This window comes from Cnephaeus nilssonii (assembly GCF_951640355.1).
Source record: "Cnephaeus nilssonii genome assembly, chromosome: 13".
Classification (NCBI taxonomy): domain Eukaryota; kingdom Metazoa; phylum Chordata; class Mammalia; order Chiroptera; family Vespertilionidae; genus Cnephaeus; species Cnephaeus nilssonii.
This window is the reverse complement of record NC_137084.1, coordinates 3,024,902-3,044,351: the sequence shown is the minus strand read 5'-3', so window position 1 is coordinate 3,044,351 and position 19,450 is coordinate 3,024,902. Positions and strand designations below refer to the sequence as shown.

The 19,450-nt window shown below is 63.4% G+C and overlaps 1 protein-coding gene across 1 annotated transcript; it reads left to right on the top strand.

The window, feature by feature from the left end:
• Positions 1-1,554: 1,554 nt before the first annotated feature.
• Positions 1,555-18,242, top strand: LOC307109293 (fatty acid desaturase 3-like; the record flags this gene model as incomplete). Its single annotated transcript, XM_079787986.1, is given in 15 exon segments — positions 1,555-1,641; positions 2,987-3,649; positions 3,651-3,671; positions 3,673-3,696; positions 12,721-12,831; positions 13,277-13,474; positions 14,220-14,321; positions 14,433-14,555; positions 14,819-14,879; positions 15,414-15,490; positions 15,760-15,857; positions 16,193-16,289; positions 16,446-16,525; positions 16,677-16,802; positions 17,968-18,242. Coding segments are annotated over 15 exon segments (1,920 nt in total). The 3' UTR covers positions 18,020-18,242.
• Positions 18,243-19,450: the final 1,208 nt, after the last annotated feature.

Below are 19,450 nucleotides of genomic sequence, written 5' to 3'. Positions count from 1 at the left end.
CGTTCCCCTGAGGCCGGGCACCTTTGATTTGGCAAATCTCTGTTCAGTTCCTTTGCTCGTTTTAAAATCAGACCGTTTGCTTTTTTGCTGTCGAGCTCTTTACATCTTTTGGATATTAACCTCTCACCAGGGGTAGCACTGGCAGGTACTTTCTCTCATTCTAGAGGTGACCTTTCCATTTGGCTGATTCTTTCGCTGTGCAGAAGCTTTTTGGTTTGGTGCAGTCCCACTCCTTAGTTTTGCTTGTGCTTTTGGTGTTATGTCCACAAAATTGTTGCCAAGACCAATGTCAAGGGGCTTTCCCCCCACGTTTCCTTTAAGGAGTTTTTTGGTTTCATGTCCTATGTTTAGGACTTTAATTCCCACCCCCCTTTTTTTTGGCCTAAGTGTATATATTTTACCAGGGCAAAGGTATACTTGTGAATGAACTCATGCAACACACACTATGCAGTTGCATCACTGAGAGGCATTTGCAGGGACAGGGGGTGGCCCGACTCCTCCTCCTGCTACTTGCTGACCCACCTCTGCTAGAAGGAGCAGGCAGCCAGCACGGACTCCACCACCCCAGAGGGTTTTTCTTTTTTAAAAAAAATATATATATATTATTGATTTCAGAGAGGAAGGAAGAGGGAGAGAGAGATAGAAACATCCATGATGAGAGAGAATCATCGACTGGCTGCCTCCTTCACACTCCCTACTGGGGATCGAGCTCACAACCGGGGCATGTGTCCTTGACCACAACGAACCTGGGACCCCTTCAGTCCGAAGGTCGATGCTCTATCCACTGAGCCACACTGGCTAGGGCAGCCCCAGAGGCTTTTTGTTGTTATTTTTTTCACTCATCCCTCCCCCTTTGGCAACCATCAGCTTATCTATAATTATAACAGCATAATATGCTAATTAGACTGGACAGCCAAATGGCCTTCCAGATGTCATTCCGCATGTCCTTCCGGACGAAGCCGCCACAGCGGGGACAGAGGCAGGGGTGGTTAGGAGCGATCAGGCAGGCAGGCGAGCAGTTAGAGGTGATCAGGCAGGCAGGCAGGCAGAGGGGTTAGGGGTAATCAGGCAGGCAGGCAAGTTGTTAGGGGCAATCAGGCAGGCAGGCAAGCAGTTAGGGGTGATCAGGCAGGTAGAGTGGCTAGAGGTGATCAGGCAGGGACGCAAGTGGTTAGGGGCAACCAGGCAGGCAGGCGAGTGGTTAGGGGTGATCAGGCAGGCAGGCAGAGTGGTTAGGGGCGATCAGGCAGGCGAGCGGTTAGGAGCCAGCAGACCCGAATTGCGAGAGGGATGCCCGACTGCCGGTTTTAGGCCCGATCCCACAGGGGTCAGACATCCCCCGAGGGGTCCCGGATTGTGAGAGAGTGCAGGCCGGGCTGAGGGACCCCTCCCCATGCACAAATTTCGTGCACCAGTCCTCTAGTAGCTCTATATTTCCTTTAAGAGGCTGCTTCCTCAAACCCGCTCCACAGCCTGTTGGGGGGGGGGGGAGGGAGAGGGGAGTGTGGCTGGCAGCTGAGGCTGGAGGTCACTGCAGATCCCCCTGCTCCCACCATGGTCACGAGGATGGAGGAGGCAGCCCCACTGGTGATGACTTCACAGCCTTACCGGTTGTCCTGGCAACCAAAGCAGGTGCTCCTGGTACCAGGGAGAACCCAGAGGCCTCCTCAGCCCTTCTTCTGGGCCCTGGTCTGCCTGCCCCACATAGCCGCAATGGTAGCCCACACATTGTTAGACCAAGACAAAGTATTAGCACATCGGAGAACTATACAGCTGACCCTTGAACAACACAGGGGTGTCAATGCCCTGCAGCCGGAAATCACCATGTACCCCTGGCCGGGGAGCTCACCCGGTTCAAATGTCATCCTGAGAGGCCAGGGTTGCCGGTGACCCCAGGTCAGGGCACATACAAGAATCAAACAACGGATGCGTGAATGAGTGGGCAACAAACCCACGTTTCTCTTTCTCTTCCTTCCTCTCTCTCTCAAATCAATGCGTAAGAAAAAAATTGTCTTAAATCTATGTATCACTGTTGAGTCCCCCAAAACTGTAGTCATCCACCGACACACTAGGAGGTATCAGCCCCAGGACCCCCACAGATACCAAGATCTGTGGATGCTCAAGTCCCTTATGTGAAGTGGTGTAGAACGAAGCATCCAGTCGGCCCTCCGCGTCCAGGGATTCCCACCCTGGCATGGAAAATACTGCTTTCCATCTGCAGTGGGTTGAATCCGTGGGTGAGAAACCCAGAAATATGGAGGCCCACGGTATGTTTACTGGAAAAAATCCACCCACGAAGTTCCAAGCCCTGTTGTTCAAGGGTCCACTGGACTTGGGGTTCTCGAAGTGAATTCCTGAACCGGACCATCAGCTTCGACTGGGGACTTGCGCAATCCCCGAATCCCCGTCCAGGTGGCCCTGCAGGCGCCTTAACCAGCCCCTGGGAACCTGGCCGCAGACAAGTTTGACCACTGCCCCAGCACGGCTCGCCTGGCTCCATCTGCCTTGGCTGTGAACGCTTGGGTAAGGGCAGAGATCTTGATTCAAAGACCTACCAACTCTGTGTGAAGAAAACCTACACTCTCAAAAGAACTTGAGTTTATTTAAGTAAAAAATGGGATGGGGGTCGTAACAAGCAAGCCACCCAGCCGAGCCCCCAGTGAATGGCAGCGCCCCCCTATTGACTCCGGTGCCCCTCCATCCCTTTCGCCCCAGTGGGCACCCCTCACTCAACCCTACAGCCACAGCAGCGGGAAGACCACTGCCCCCCCCCCCCCACCCCACCCCACCCCGACACCCCGCGGGACAGGGCCAGTCCCTCTGCCCCACGGGGCGGCCTCTTCGCGCAGACGTTGGGGGTCTGTTGTTTGAATGCTGTTTGCGGTCACCCCGAGGTAGCGTCCCCACCTCTGCGCTCTGGGTGCCGCGTCCCGGGACGCGCGGCAGGAAGCCCGTTACGGACAGACCGGACAGACGGCTGTTCCAGCTGGCAGGGCGCAGACGCGGCCCCGAGGGCGCGGCGGACCGGCTGCGGGTGTTCGTGCCCGTCCCCTCCCCCTCCCGCCCCGCCCCGCCCTGCCGAGCGGGGAGCCCGCGAGCGGACAGAGCCCAGGACGGGCGGGCCGTGGGGGCCGCGGGCCCGGGGGCGGGGCGGGCCCGCCGGGACTCGGCCTCCCCGGCCGGAGCGCCCGCAGCCAATGGGGCCCGCGGGGGCCGGAGCGCGGCGCCGGGATTGGCGCGCGGGGCGGGCGGCGGCTCGGGCCGGGCCGGGCGGGGCGGGGCGGGCGGCGCGGGTAAAAGGCAGGAAAGTTCCGCTCGGAGGGCAGAGCCGGCGCGCGCTCCTACGGTGTTGGCATCGCCGGGCGCGGCCGCGGGGGAGCCGGTGGCGAGGGCAGGAGCCCGGGGAAGGCCCCCTCGCTCGCCGGGGTGTCTCGCGGGGACTTCGGGAGGACCCCGGTGTCCCGGGACTTGTGCGCGCGGCCATGGGCAGGGCGGGGGGCCGGGGGGCCGCGACGGGCCCGCGCAGCGTGGGGGGCCGCTGCCCACCTTCCGCTGGGACCAGATCCGCCCGCACGACCTGCCGGGCGACAAGTGGCTGGTCATCGAGCGCCGCGTCTACGACATCAGCCGCTGGGCGCAGCGGCACCCGGGGGGGCAGCCGCCTCATCGGCCCACCACGGCGCGGAGGACGCCACGGTAAGAGGAGCCCGCGGCGCGGGATGGAGCGCCGGCGCGCCTCGGGCCGGATCCTGGGCCGGATCCTGGGCACGGTGCCCCGCTTCGCCGGCGGGGGTCTTAGCGCCCTCCCCTAGCTGACCTTTGACCTCCTGGCCCGGGACCCTGACTTGGGATGGCTGGCGAGGGCCTCACGTGGAGGCAGGGGGGCCACGTCCCTGCTTGGAGGACCGCACCTCGGGCCATGGGCCGGGGCTGGGCTGGAGAAAGGGGCTCTCAGAGGTGGGTGTGTCATGACCGAAAGAGCCCCATAGAAGAGCCCTCCCCCCCCCACCTCTGAGATTCCTCCTCTCAGTTCTGGGTCCCCCCAACCAGGTCCCTCATGCCGAGTGCCAAGGGCAGGGCCAAGACCCTGGGGGCTGGGCGAGGATGTACCATCGGAGGCTGGGGGCTGGGCAGCAGAGGCTGGGCTGGGCCCAAAGGTATGTGGCTTGCCCAAGAGCTGCGGTGAATGTCAGAGGGTCAGTGACTCACCTCTCCAGGGCTGGCAGCTGCCGTGGGAGCCCTCTGCCAGCCAGGCTGGGTGGGCCTCCTTGGGCAGCACAGTCACCCCTGGAACAGGCTGGCTCCTGGGGACCCCGACTTCCCCTTCCCAGCCCATGTCTAGACTTGCCGGGCCGTGAGGGGTGTGGCCTGGTCCAGGGGGACCATCTGGCTGGAGCCCATGGCAGAGCAGCCAACTAGGACTCCTCACGGCCGTTCCCGAAGTCCCCCCAGGGGCACAGGAGCGGGGCCCTGCTCTTCTGTCCTTGGCCTTCGAAAGTACCAGATTCCAGGGGATGAGTTCCTAACTGTCAAAACTTGAGGCGGCAAAAGGGAGTGTGTCCCGTCCCAGGAGGGACAGGCTCTCTGTCGTCAGGCCCCTGCTCTCTGCCTGCCGCCTCCCTCGCGGGTTGCCCAATCTTTACTTCCACGGGACTCTAGAGCAGCGATTCCCAGCCTCTCTCATCGCCCAGCACACGAGCTATTACAATTCTGTGATACACCAAAAATTACAGTGTTTCCCCTCTGACCACACACACACACACACACACACACACACACACGTATAATTTTGATTCATTCACACCGGACAACTGTTGTGCTAGCTTGTCATTTTTTTTAAATTTGACAATCGAAGGCAAAGAGGTCAGTGCCCTGACTAAAGAGTCAGGTATTGCATGTTTTATTATTATTATTATTATTATTATTATTATTATTTAATCCTCACCCAAGGATATTTTCTCATTGGTTTTTAGAGAGAGTGTAAAAGAGAGGGAAAGACAGAGAGAAACATGGAGGTGAGAGAAACACATTGATTGGTTGCCTCCTGCACGTGCCCCAACCAGGGCCCGGGCCGGGGAGGAGCCTGCAACCATGACGGGAATCGAACCCGGGACCTTCATTCAGTCTGCAGGCCGGCGCTTTATCCACTGAGCCACCCCGGCTGGGGCAGATATCGCATGGTTTAAGCATTCTTCAGCGCGCCGGTGTACCTGCCGTGCCACACCGTTTGAAACAAGGCTGTTTCTGAGGAAAGAGGTCCTCCTTCCCCCACTTCCACCCCAGGAGGCTGAGGGGTGAGGGTCCGAAGCCCCCCAAACCTCCAGAAACAGGCAGAAAGCCTTGTCCTTGGCCGAGAGGCCCGGTGGTGGCCACGGAGGTGAGGCTGACCATGGCCAGTAAGTGTGTGACCGTGTCAGACCTGCATGTGTGAGAACGCTGTCCGTGTGTGCACTCCTGTCAAGTGGGGGGGTGGGGTACCTCTCAGCCTGGCGGGGCTCTGGCGCCCCTCACGGATCCTTGTGCTGGCCTTTTCCAACCTCTGGTCTGTAGGGCAGGACGGGAGCAGGTGAGAAGTCGACGGAGAGCCTTCAGTCACTGCGTTTTCCTCCTTGCTGCCCAGACCTGTGCTGGGGACCCTCACCCATGTGGTGTGGGGACCCCATCACACCGTTAGCCCCTTGACCCTGAGACCTCCATCTGATGGTTTTCTTATTGATTCATCACCAATGAAGTCTGTCTCTTGTTTCAGAAAAAAATATATATATATGTACCCTGGGGCTGGGTCACGGTTCAGCCATTGGAGGCCCCGAGTGGCCTTGAACCAGGCATGTCATTCCTCTGAGCCTCAGTTTCCTTATCTGTAAAATGGGGAGAGCGGGGCCAGACAACAAGCAGCTGAGGGCAGGACTGGGCCTTCGCAAGTCCGTGGCCAGTGGGCTGCCACGTCATTGTTCCTGGTCAGTATATGGTTCTGCCTGGTGAGCGTGGGTGTGCCCTGCAGACTGCGTGGTGCGTGGGGACAGCCATGGCAGAGCCACCCCTGGTGGGTGACCATGGCTGGTCCTGCCACGTCTGCCACAGGAAGGAGTTGCGTTAAGCCACCTCTCAGCTTCCTCAAGGCCCCAAACACGGGGCGGGAGTGGCCAGGAACACCTGGTCTGTTCAGGCCAAAAGGGTTATGAGGTGGCTGAGGTTGGGGGACCCCATCTTTGTCCATAATGGGCCCACCAGACAGACCAGGGAGTGGACCAGCCCAGTGCCTGCCCTGCGGGGTCTAGCCCAGACCCCAGGCTTCCGATCCCAGGCCCTGGAGACCAGGTGGGGGTGGGCAGCTGTCTTGCCAGGGCCGCCCATCAGCTGTTCTCATGTCCAGGCAGCAGGAGCCTTCCTGCCAGGAAATTCCCAGAGTTCCTGGGCCATTAAGTCAGCCCGTGGCCATCCTGGGATACAGAGCGGCACCCTGGGGAGAAGGCTCTGGGCCCGGGGCCAGGTTTGTCTAAGAGTCATAGGCGGCCTGGAGGGAGTGGAACCAGCGGGGAGAGGCAAGTCCTGGCTGTTGCAAAAGAGGCTGCGTCCTATCCCAAGAGCTCCCGGGACTCCACGGACAGGGTGTGCCGGGCCGGGGCCGAGCACCCACCGTGGCTCTGAAGCCAGATTTATAGATGCTCTCTCTTTTCACCCCCAGGTCCTGTTGTGATCATTCCCACTTTACAGACGAGGAAACAGGGGCTCAGCCAGGCAAAGTGACTTGAAATTAAAAGTTAGATCTGTGGCGGGGCTCAGGGGTTGAGCATTGACCTATGAACCAGGAGGTCACGGTTTGATTCCCAGTCAGTGCACATGCCCGGGTTGTGGGCCCGATCCCCAGTGTGGGGTGTGCAGGAGGCAGCCGATCCATGATTCTCTCTCATCATTGATGTTTCTATTTCTCTCTCCCTCTCCCTTCCTCTCTGAAATTATACACATACACACACACACTGAGTGACCAGATTATTATGATCTCTGAACGCATAATAATCTGGCCACTCAGTGTGTGTGTGTGTGTGTGTGTGTATTAGAGGCCCAGTGCATGAATTCGTGCCTGGGTGGGGTCCGGCCAGCCTGGCCAGGGGTAGGGGACATGGGCCTGCCTGCTGGTCGAACTCCTGGTAGAGGGGACAATTTGCATATTAGCCTTTTATTATATAGGATATACACTGAGTGGCCAGATTATTATGTGTTCAGAGATCATAATAATCTGGCCACTCAATGTGTGTGTATATATATATATATTTTTTTTTTAATTTGATTTTTTAAAAAGTCAGGTCTGGGATTTGAACCCACAGCCCATGCTCTTTGCCACATGCTACACTGGACTTAGCTGTTTATTCCGTTCGTTCGCTCGCTCGCTCGTTTTCGTGTTGAGTTGCTGTGCCCGTCCGCAGATAGCCAGGGAGCAGATCCCGCGTGCCTGTCCTCACTGAGGAGACGGCTGTGGAAACTGCGGGAGGGAGCCCCTGGCAGGCGGACCGGCTGGAGCACAGGCTCCCAGGGGACCTGCTCTGCGTTCAAGGACCAGCAAGGCAGTCTGCGGGGCTGGCGGCGAGCAGGGGGGAGGGGCAGGCGGGCGCTGCTCCTGCTGGGCTTCTGCGTCCTTGGAAGCGGGGCCCCCGCAGGGCACGGCAGGGGAGTCGGGGGGTCTGATACAGATCTGAAATGACCCCTCATGGGGAGGGGGAGGCAGAGCCGCCCGGGAAAGGGCGGGTGTGGCCAGGGCAGAGGCAGGAGGTGCTGGGTGCAGGCGTGCCAGGGGAGCCGTGGGGAAATAGCTCCGTGTGGCTCTCAGACAGCAACCTGCTGAGGCAGGTACCACTGTCGGCCCATTTTGCAGATGGGGAGACTGAGGCTGACTGTGGGTGATGGAAAGGGACCTTCTCGGGGCCCTTGAACAGCAGGGCCTTCCTCCTTGGGCTTGGAGGGTGGGGCTGTGTCTGGTGGGCGTTGGGGAGAGGCAGGGCCCATCCTGAGGCTCCAGTGAGGGTGGGTGCAGAGGGGACCCGCCATGACCGCGGAGGGCCTGTCTCCGGAGCTCACACCCTGCTGCCTGGTGACATGTGACCTCTCTGGGCTCCGTGGGCGCTTTCTGCATCCCCACCCCCCAGCCCCTTCCCAGGAGCGCAGCGTGCAGAGCGGGGTGCCCTCCTCGTGTCTCCCCAAGGGCCCCACGCTGCCCTGGGCGTCTCACGGAGCAGCCGAGGAGGGCCAGAGCCAAGTGGCGGAGAGGACCAGCAGCCAGAGTGCCTGCCGCGGGGGGGTCACCGCTGGGCCAGTGACACTTGCGAGTCCCTGAGGGGCGGGCCGGCCGTCACAGGGCCACCAGCAGAGCTGGGAGCCTGGGCGGCCGCCGGGGGCTCTGTCCTTGAGCTGGGCTCTGCCGTGTGGGTGGGAGTTGGATGTGCCATGTTCCGAGCTGGGTGCCCTGCGGCCTCTTGTGCCTCGGTTTTCACATCTGCAAAATGGGGATACTGATGGCATTAGTATCAGTATCACTATACTGCCTTTGGCTGCCTGTGAGGCGTGCCAGGGAGAGGCCGGAAGGGGTGTCTGAGCGCTGGGCATGCGTTCCTGTGCTGTCTTCGCCCGGGAGAGGGAGGGAGGGAGGGAGGGAGGGAGAGAGGGAGGGAGGGAGGGAGGGAGGGCAGGTCTCATCTCCCCTCACTCCATCTCCACAGCCACTGCCTCCTCAGCAAAGGCTTAAGGCGCAGGCCCAGATCACCCCGCCTGCCTGCTCCATCCCCTTTCTTTTATTTTTTGTTACTCCCCACCCGAGGATATTTTCCCATTGAATTTTAGAGAGAGTGGAAGGGAGAGGTAGAGACAGAGAGAAACATCCATGTGAGAGAGACCCATTGATTGGTTGCCCCCCGCACGTGCCCCACCAGGGCTGGGGATCGAGCCTGTAACCGAGGTTTGTGCCCTTGACCGGAATTGAACCCGGGACCCTTTCGTTCATGGGCTAATGCTCTATCCACTGAGCCAAACCGGCCAGGGCTCCACCCTCTGTCTGACCTGGAATATTCCAGAATCTTTGGAGAGTGGCCAGAAATGGTCCCTTGCCCCCACTGTATCTCTGGGGTGGAGGGGTGCCCCCCTCAAGCTGCCCGGGGCCTGACCATGCAGGACCCACAGCACGTCCTGGCGTGCCACCCCTGCGACCCAGCCTTCCAGGTCTGCAGATCGGACCGGACTCGGGTCAGGCAGCAGCGGCTCCGGTCCGAGCTCGGCTGGGAAGCGCTCGCCGGGCGCCAGGCCCCTTCTGCGTGCTCCACCTGCGCTGCTCCACCTGCGCTGGCTGAGTCCTCCCGGGGCCACGGGAGGGGCGTTCGTGGTTCCCGATGAGAAACAGAGTGGAGGGGTGATGTTTGGGACTCCATGCCCGCTCAGAAGTGGCGGCTCACATTCCATGCCCGGCAGGCCGGCCCGGCCCCTCAGCCAGCGGCACGGGAGCTCAGGGCTGGGCGGGCGGAGCCACTCCCAGGGGCCCAGGGGCCGAGGCGGGGCTGGGGGAGCTGTGCTGGGAGGGCGTGGGCATCGCAGAGGACCTGGGTTTCGCCCCCAGCTCTGCCCTGCACGCTGCCCTCGGCTCCCAGCACCCGGCCTCCGTTCCTCACCCGCCTCGGGGCGGTGCAGGGGCGGCTCTTGTCCACGTCCCACACCTACTCCCAGCCCCGCCCGGGACAGCGCTGTGAGCAGAGCCGGGCCTGCCACCGGCAGCGTATGAGGGGCACAGTGTTACCCCCAGCTTTGCCCCGAGACCCGGTGAGAGACCTGGAGGGCCACCTTCGACTCGTCAGGTGGGAGGGGGTCCTGGGTTTGCACACACGTCCCTGGAAGGACACCTCTGAGCGCCCCAGAGTGGACGACAGGGGTGCCCCCGCTGCTTCCTGAAACGCGGCCAGTGTGGCCAAGAAACGCCAGCACCCCCTCCTGCCCCCCCAGCCCAGTCCCAGGGCAGCGGGTCCTCGGCTGGTGGGATGGTGACCAGCCTCATGGTGAGGATCCCCACACACACCTAGTAGGGCTACTGCCGAGTGGCCACGAGCACCGCTGTCCAGTCAGACCGGGTTCTGAGGCCCCCATTGCAGGGAGCTGGACAGCGGCTCAGCCTCGCTGCGGCCTCTGTGGCCGGTCCTTAGGCCGCGGCCCGGGGACGGGCTCACAGGCGGAGCCAGGCTCCCGGAAAACTGTTCGCCGGCGCATCAGGATGTGGTCTGCGGCCAGGGACCCACCTCGCTGGGAGCACAGGGCAGGGGGCGCCCCACCCGCGCCGCCCAGCTCTCTAAGGACCTGCTGCGCGCCCGTCTGTGCGTGTGCCCCTGTGCGTGTGCCTGTGCGTGTGCCCCTGTGCCCGTGTGCCCCTGTGCGTGTGCCCCTGTGCCCGTGTGCCCCTGTGCGTGTGCCCCTGTGCGTATGCCCCTGTGCGTGTGCCCCTGTGCGTGTGCCCCTGTGCATGTGTGTGCCCCTGTGCGTGTTCCCCTGTGTGTGTGCCCCTGTGCGTGTTCCCCTGTGCGTGTGCCCCTGTGCGTGTGCCTGTGCGTGTGCCCCTGTGCCCGTGTGCCCCTGTGCGTGTGCCCCTGTGCATGCACCCGTCTGTGCGTGCGCCCCTGTGCGTGTGCCCCTGTGCGTGTGCCCCTGTGCGTGTGCCCCTGTGCGTGTGCCCTGTGCGCTGCCAGGGGAGGTTCAGAGGAAATCAGAGTCAATGCTCACTTGGCCTTAAAGGAAGGAAGTTCTGACACAGGTTACAACAGAGACGAGCCTTGCAGACAGGATGCTGAGTGACAGTCACAAAGGGACAGACATTGTATCATTTCTCCTCTGAGGTCCCTAGACCATCACATTCATGGGGACGGAGCGCAGAACTGCGGGGCCGCGGGCTGGGGAGGGGGTTCGCGTTCAGTGGGCAGCGTTGAGTTCGGGAAATGAGGAAGCCCTGGAGGTGGTGGCGGTGATGGTTGCCCAGCAAAGTGAATACACGTCATGCCTGACTGCACCTTGGGAAATGGTTACTGCGTGCATTGTATGTAGCTCCGCTGTGATGAACACGTTAAAGCCCTGGCCCCGTGGCTCAGGGGGCTGAGCATCGTCCCGTACACCAGAGGGTGCGGGCTGGATCCACAGTCACGGTGCGTGCGGGAGGCAGCTGATCAGTGTTTCTCTCTCTCTCCCTCTCCCCTCCTCTCTCTAAATTCAATAAGAACATATGTATGTTCGTAATTAAGGAGAACAACCTTAGCAGTCCAGAGCCAGAATGGCCCGGGAGTCTTGCCCCTGGATTTGCCTAGTTCCAGGCAGAATGGACTCGCTCGAGGTCACAATGAGGGTCCGCCGAGCCCCTCCCTGCCCCCTCCAGCTGGGCAGGGTCCTGGCAGCTTCTGGGGGGCAGCCTCCCTCTAGCCCCTCCCCCCAGCCGTGTGCCCCTCCATCAGGGTTCTTCCAGGAGAGGGTCTGCACCCCTGTTTCCACAGCCGCCTCTTCCCTTCCCGCTGGCCTAGGTTATTCTAGAAACTTCACCTTCCCAGCTCCCTCCTCCACCCCCGCCCCCCCTCCCAGGCTGCCGGGCCAGTAAGAGAGCAGGCCTCCTGCAGGTGTGGCCCCTGAGGAGCCGGGGGGGGGGGGGGGGCGGGGGCAGGGTTCCCAGGCTGCTCCCTCCCCAGGACCGCAGGACAACAGGCCCGGCTGCCACGTCGGTTTAACACGCCCCAGCAGCTGGAGGCTCACTAGTGAGAGGCCAGGCGGCCGCCCTGTCCAGTCCCCTTCAGCGGTGCCTCCGTCAGCAACCCAGTCACCTACCGGGCTCGTGGGACAGCACCACCGGGTCCCTGCCTCCTCGGCTCGGCTGCTGGGGGCTGTGGCCGGCTCCTCCCGCCCCTGAGAGCCCCGAGGCAACAAGGCCAGATCGGGAAGGCTGAGGGGCCCCGGGGTGCCGGTCAAGGTCACCGCACTCAGCAATGCCCAGGCCCCTCCCCGGCCAGTGTCTGGCCCGTTATCTGCCTCCTCGTCTCTCCCTCCTCGTCTCTCCCTCCTCGTCTCTCCCTCCTCGTCTCTCCCTCCGATCCCCAAGCCTGCACTGCTCCCACCACCCTGCTATTCACAGAGAAGGTCAGACTTATTTCATTTACTTTTTGAAAGACATTATTTTCTGCTCCTGCTTTTAAAGTCAAACGGGTTTGACTGTTGAGTGTCCTCCCTGCAAACCCCCGCGAACTCAGCCTGCGTGGCCCTCCACGGAGCGCCCCCTCCCCCCCGCGGCCAAATGGGACGCCTGTGACCCAGACCTTATTTTCGATGCCGCAGAAGAGCATGTGATTTCCAGAAAGCTTTCCAGAGATTTTTTTTTTAAGGTTGTAAACTATCATAAAAGGAATCACGAGGCTTTCAAGGAGACCTCCTAGCAAACCCGGAGACGTATGCACCCAGCAGGTGGGGAGAAGGCCCGCGTGCGGCGAAGCAGCTGGGCCTGGCTGGCAGGGCCCCAGGGCCGGGAGGACCAGGCAGCTCCTGGGCGAGGCTGACCCGTGCGGCTAGTCCCGCGGCCACTGAGCGGCCAGCTGAATCCGCCCGTCTGTCTTGTCTGCTGTGCCCTCCCGTCAGCCGTCCTCCAGCTCGCCGGCAGCCTCCGGGCGCTGCTCCGCGGCCGGTCTGTCTGTCTGTCTGCCCACCTGACTGTCTGCTCTCCCTCAGGATGCCTTCCGTGCCTTCCACCAGGACCTCAGCTTTGTGCGCAAGTTCCTGCAGCCCCTGCTGATCGGAGAGCTGGCCCCCGAGGAGCCCAGCCAGGACGGAGCCCAGAACGTGAGCAGGGCCTGGTGGAGGCTGGGCCATCGGGGGGCGTGGGGGGCACGGCCATAGCGGCTCCACCGGCAGTACCCCAATGGGACCCAGGCCACGGCTGTCCGCCGGCCCCTCCTCGGCAGGCAGTGGAGGGTGAGCTGCAGGGACGCCTCCAGGAGCCCTCCCCTGCTCTGGGCCGGCATCCCCGTCTACAACGAGCATTTGGATGCGCTGAGCTCGAAGGGCTCACCCACTCGGGCTGTTTCTGCTTCTCACCGACCCCCACTTTTCGCAGGGGAGCCTTTGCCTCCAGATAGCAATCCAGGTCACCCCAAGCCAGGTGCTCCTGTCTCTCTGACCCCTGTGGCCACACCCCTTGGGCCTGGCACGGGAGGAGTGGCTGTGGGCCATTTCTGGGGACAACTGGGACTTGGCTTCCTCCCCTGACTGGCAACTCACCGGGCAGGCCCAGCTGGTCGAGGACTTCCGAGCCCTGCGCCAGGCAGCCGAGGACATGCAGCTGTTTGAGGCCCGGCCCGCCTTCTTCGCGCTCCTGCTGGGCCACATCCTGGCCATGGAGCTGCTCGCCTGGCTCGTCGTCTACCTCCTGGGCCCCGGCTGGCTGCCCAGCACCCTCACTGCCCTCATCCTGACCGTCTCCCAGGTGACCGCTGTCTTGCAGCCCCTAACCTGCCCAACAGACACACGTGGACATTCCGGACTCATTGGCTGAATGAATGCGTGAATGAATGAATGAATGCACGGACGAGTGAATGCATGAACGACCGAGCAGAGACTCCATAAGGCGTGTATCTGAGGGTCAAGCTGCATTTTATTTAACTGATTAATTAATTATTTTAAGCCTCACCTGAGGATCTTGCCCCCTGGATTTCTAGAGTGGAAGCGGGGGAGGGAAGGCGGGAAGAGGGGGGAGAGAGAAGTGTCTACCTGAGAGGGACACATCGATTGGTCGCCTCCCGCACGCTCCCCCCTGGGGCTGGGGAACCTGCCACCGAGGCATGAGGTACGTGACCTTGACCCGGGAATCAAACCGGCGACCCTTGGGCCGACGCTCTAACCACGGAGCCACCGGCCAGGCCGCAAGCTGCATTTGAAATGAGCTGAGGAAGCTCCTTCCGTAACCCTGAGCGAGCACAGGGCAGGGAGCCAGAGGGCGCTACCCCGGCTGCATGACGTGCAGGCCCCAGACCGCCCGGAACTCAGTGTTCTGTAAAAAGAGGAAGCTGGCAGGCCGGGTCCTAAAAGGGACTGGTGGCTGCGGGTGTGCCCGTGGGCTGGGGGCTCACTGGGACTCCAGGGCTGGGCCCCCCCCACCCCCCCGGCAGCCAGCACCCTCCCCCACGGCCGGAGTTGGGGGCCAGGTCCCCTGAGCCTGCCCTTCTCCCCAGGCCCAGAGCTGGTATTTGCAGCACGACCTGGGCCACACGTCTGTTTTCCGGAGGCCCCGGTGGAACCACGTGGCCCAGCAGTTTGTGATGGGGCAGCTGAAGGTGAGGGCGGGGCATGTGGCGGGCAAGCAGGGGCTGAGCCGGGGTGCCAAGCGTGCGGGCACGAGTGGTGGGCACGGCCTGGCCCTCCCCTGAGCCCCCTGTCCCCTGCAGGGCTTCTCCGCCCACTGGTGGAACTTCCGCCACTTCCAGCACCACGCCAAGCCCAACGTCTCCCACAAAGACCCCGACGTGACCTTGGCGCCCATCTTCCTCTTGGGGGAGTCGTCTGTTGAGGTTCGTGGGGAGGGCGAGGACACGCGCTGGCCGGGCCTTGCTGCGGAGGGGGCCTGGCCCCTGACCCAGCCCCCACTCTAGTTCCAGGCGGGGCCCCTACCCCAGAGGTGCCCCCTCCCCACCGCCCAGCCTGCTGTGACGAGGGGCGCCGTTGCTAGAATCTAGAGTTGTCGTTGCCCGGTGGCCCCAGCCAGCCCCCTGCCCCTGCCTGGGAGGAGGGGGCCCCGGAGAGCCGCCCCCCCAGCCGCCGCCTGTCTCCACAGTACGGCAGGAAGAAGCGCCGATACCTGCCCTACAACCACCAGCACCTGTACTTCTTCCTGAGTGAGTCCCTTTGTGCCCCCACGGCTGGGGCACGGCGGGGGGTCACGCCTGAGCCTGCACCGTCCGCTTGTGCCTGCTGGGCAGCTGCCGGCCACCCCTCGGGGAAGGGGCACCTGTCAACCCCCCTCCTCACGGCGCCCCCCGGCCCCTGCTCTGCCACCACCGCCCCATCGCCAAGCCTGTGCCCTGCTGGCCCCTCCTGGGGTGCCCTCTGCCCACAGCTTCCGGGATTCCTTCCAGCCCTCATGTCAGGGGGGTCCAGAGCCCTAGAGGGTCAGAGCAATTGTTGGGGTGCCCAGGGTGAGGATTCACGGGTGTGGCCACGAAAGGCTGGCCCTGACCTGCAGGAGGGACACGGGGGCCGTGAGGCGAGGGGCAGCCTGGGGAAGCTCGGCCGCGGCGGGGAGAATGGGGACCAGGCCTTGGGGGGGAGGGGCCGTCCCTGGCTGGGCCCAGCACCCAGTCCCCGGGCGTCCCGGCGTCGCGGCCCCACGAGGCCCGCGGGCGCCGCCGTCTGAGCCTGTGTTCTTGCAGTCGGCCCGCCGCTGCTCACGCTGGTGAACTTCGAGGTGGAGAACCTGGCCTACATGCTGGTGTGCCTGCAGTGGCAGGTGAGCGCGGCGGGCGGGGCGTGGCGCTGGGGGCGGGTGTCCTCCCTGGGGGTGGGGCTCCGCCAGGAGGACTCCCAGGCAGGGGTTCCCCACCTCAGCCCCTGCCGGGCACCCTCACTTCCGTGCTCACTGGGCCGGGCAAGGGCCCCTCCCTCCCCCTGCTGTGAGGGGCGGTGTCCTGTCCAGGGCTCCGAGGCACCTCAAGCAGGAAGCGGGGTGAGCTCGGCGCCCCGCCGGCTGCTTCGCCACCTCTGTGTCCGCTCTCTCAGGACCTGCTCTGGGCCGCCAGCTTCTACTGCCGCTTCTTCTGGTCCTACACTCCCTTCTACAGCGTCTCCGGGGCGCTGCTCCTCTTCGTGGCTGTCAGGTACGCGGCTCACACACCGGCAGCGGGGCCCTGGCCACAGCCCTCCGCCCTCAGAGCCTCCACGTGCCCATCTGCAGGATGGGTCAGCAGGACGGCCTCCCTGGGTGTGGAAGACTCGAGTGACACGGGAGTGGCGGGCTCCCCGGGACCGTGGGTCTGGGGGGAGCGGCCCCGTGGATGTCCACCTCTGGGCTCACACATGGAGCCTGCTCCTCGCAGCTGCTTCACACACCGGCGGGGGAGGGGGTGCGCAGCCCCATTCCATGAGGAAGCTGAGGCCGGGCCTGCGGTGCGGGGTGAGCCGGACATGGGGCAGCGCCTGAGCCTTCCCGCAGGGTCCTGGAGAGCCACTGGTTCGTGTGGGTCACGCAGATGAACCACATCCCCAAGGAGATCGGCCACGAGAAGCACCGGGACTGGGCCAGCTCGCAGGTGGGCAGCGGGGGGCCGGGAGGGGTGCCTCCGGGGTGGGGGCGGGGTCACAGCTGAGAGGGAAGGGGCCCTGAGGGGGTGCCGGGTTCAGGGCCCGCCGTGGGCTCAGGGCTGCATGCCGGCCCCCCTCTCCTGAGCCCCCACCCGCCCCGGCAGCTGGCGGCCACCTGCAATGTGGAGTCCTCACGCTTCATCGACTGGTTCAGCGGGCACCTCAACTTCCAGATCGAGCACCAGTGAGTGCAGCCGGGCCCCGCAGGGTGGGCGTGCGGCTTCCCACGGCAGGTCCGGCTCCCTGGGGCCTGGGAGGGTGGTGAGCAGGGCCGGGGGGGGATGGTCCCTCTGGCACCCCCTCCTCCGGTGCCAGCACATGTCCTCCCCCCCCAGCCTCTTCCCCACGATGCCCAGGCACAACTACCACAGGATCGCGCCGCTGGTCAGGGCGCTGTGCGCCAAGCACGGCCTCACGTACGAGGTGAAGCCCTTCCTCACCGCCCTCGTGGACATCGTCAGGTAGGGCTCCTGGTGGCTCCTGCCCGCCTGGTCCCCCCAGCTCACCTGAGCCCCCAGCCCCCCTGGAGCTGGCCGGGGAGGCCTTGCCCAGCAGCCTTTCTGCCCCCAGCCTGCGGCCCCCCTTCCCAGCCTTCACGGGCAGGCCCCCGGCCCTGGGCCCAGGCCCCGTCCGAGGTGCTACCAGGCTCCAGACCCCTGCCTTCTAGGCCTGGCATCCCCGCAGGGGACGCAGAAAGCGAGCGCCTAAAATAAGGAAATGACAGAAGACACGAAAGGGAGTGGATGGAGGCAGGAGGGGGCGGGGAGCGCCGGGCAGGGGGCTGGCACTGAGGTGACGAGGGAGCAGACAGGCAGGAGGGAGAGGGCTGGCCACGGAGACATGTGGGGAAGAACATTCTGGGCGGGGAGAGCAGTGCAAAAGCCCGAGCAGGTGCTGGTGTGTGGGCGCCGCTGAGCGGGGATTGGGGTGGGGGGGACACGCAGGAATTGGATTCTGGGAAGATGCTCTGGCTGCGAGAATGCGCGGAAGGGGCGAGAGCGGAAGCAGGCAGAGCGGGCGGGCTCCCGCAGGCGAGGGCCGGTGGGCCGGGCAGTGGGGAGCGGGGGCCGGACTCCCCAGCCAGAGCCCTCCGGCCTGTGTGCTGACCCGCGCGGTCCCCTGTGCTCGGCCGCCCTCCCTCCATCCGGTGTTGGGACTCCTGCTTCTCCTCACGGCCCTCCCGGCCTCATCCTCTAGCCCCGCCACGCAGCCTGGCCCGTTAGGACGTGGCACAGCGTTTCCTACGAGACGTTGACATTTCCGGCTCCTCTGCCTGACCTGGGCTGCTGGGGGTCAGGGCCGGGCCTCACCAATCCCTGGGCTGCAGGGCCCAGCAGGAGGCAACAGGCAGAGCAGGGGAGGAGGGACAGGCCCACCCTGGCTCCTGCCGGGACTCGGCCTTGGCTCCTCCCCTCCCCCTGCTCCCACGCCAGGTCTAGATCCCACTCCAGTTCCTGAGAGGGTGGCCTCACTTCTCAGTCCACCCCTTCACCCCCACCCAGCGGCCTGCCCCAGGCGGGAGGGGAAGGGGAGGGATGGGGGCACCTCTGAGCATCCTCATCCTCCTGGGGGGAGGGGTTGGTATGCAGTTGGGTCCCCAACACCCACCCCACCCCTGCCTCCCAGGTCCCTGAAGAAGTCTGGCAACCTCTGGCTGAAAGCCTACCTCCAGCAGTGAAGGTGGCTCCGCCCCGCCTCCTCCTGGCCCTGCCACCTTCCCTCCGCCCTCTTGCAACCCTCAGGCCACAGCCCTGGGCCCTACAGGACGGGGGCGAGGGGGATGGGACATGAAGCCACAAGGTGAGCATGACCCGTTTTCCTGGAGCAGAAGTTTCGGCAACCTGTTATTTTTATATAAAGACAATCCCAGATCTGTGATGGAATAAAGTATTGAACTTGCATGAATTTTGGAGCTGGATTCCGCCGAGATCCCCAAGAGGAGTTGAGGGCCATGGGGTGCTGGGGGCGGGAGGATGGGGGGACGGTGCTGTCGGAGTTTCCCTCTGCTCGGTCAGGGCTTACACGGCCTAAGGGCCTGGCTCCTTCCTGTGCTTCACCCACTCCCCAGCAACCTTGGGGGGTCACATGGGCTCACCTCACTTTACTCCCGGGCACAGTGGGCAGGGGCTGGTCCAGCGGACAAGGGCCCAGGGCTGAGGGCCACTGTGCGGGTGGCCCCACGCGGGATGGAGGAGCCAGTACATCCTGGACCCGCACTGCCTCCTCCCGGAGCCTCTGATGAGGGGCCTCAGAGAGCATGCGCGGGGGCCACCTGCCCATCTCGGTGCCACCCGTCATCGCACTGGAGCCGCGCAGCCTGACTGGGCTCAGCCCCCACACAGGCGATGCGGCTCTCCCGGGCCTGCCGGGAGCCGGTGCTTTGCTGCCGCTGCTGCGGGGAAGGCTGGGCCCCTGAGACAGGCCGTTCCCATCCCTGGGGTCTGAGAGCAGCGTGTGGGCCCACCCCGCTGGCCGCATCCCTAGGCAGCCGCTGCCCTTCCCTGAGCCTCAGGCTCCTCATCTGAGAAATGGGTGCGGTTGGCCCCCTCGGGGCTTCCTGAAGGTGGGAGGGAGGGAGAGCTGGGCCGCTGGCCCCTGCAAGCCCATCCCCACGCACTGCAGCAGCCCCAAGCTGAGGTGAAGGTTCCATTTGCGTGTTTTGTTTGTTGTTTTTTAAAAATATATTTTTATTTATTTTTTCAGAGAGGAAGGGAGAGATAGAAACATTAATAATGACAGAGAGTCATCATTGGTTGCCTCCTGCATGCCCCCCACTGGGGATCGAGCCCGCCCGCATGTGCCCTTGACCGGACAGAATCCAACCTGGGACCCCTCCGTCAGCAGGTCGACACTCTATCCACGGAGCCAAACTGGCTAGGGCTGAAGTTTCCATCTGAAGAATGGCAGCAATTTTTTAAAAATATTAAAATGCTGAGCTAGACTATCGGAGGGCCTTTCTGGGGTGGGGGCTGGAGTCTCCCCACCAGCTGCAGGCCTGTCCCCCACTTTATGAGGGCCCCCACTGCCCTGGACTGGGTTCCCCCAGGGAGCGGAAGGGGGACAATACTTCAGTTCTTGCTCGGTGCTCCCTGGGGTCACTCAGCCCCTC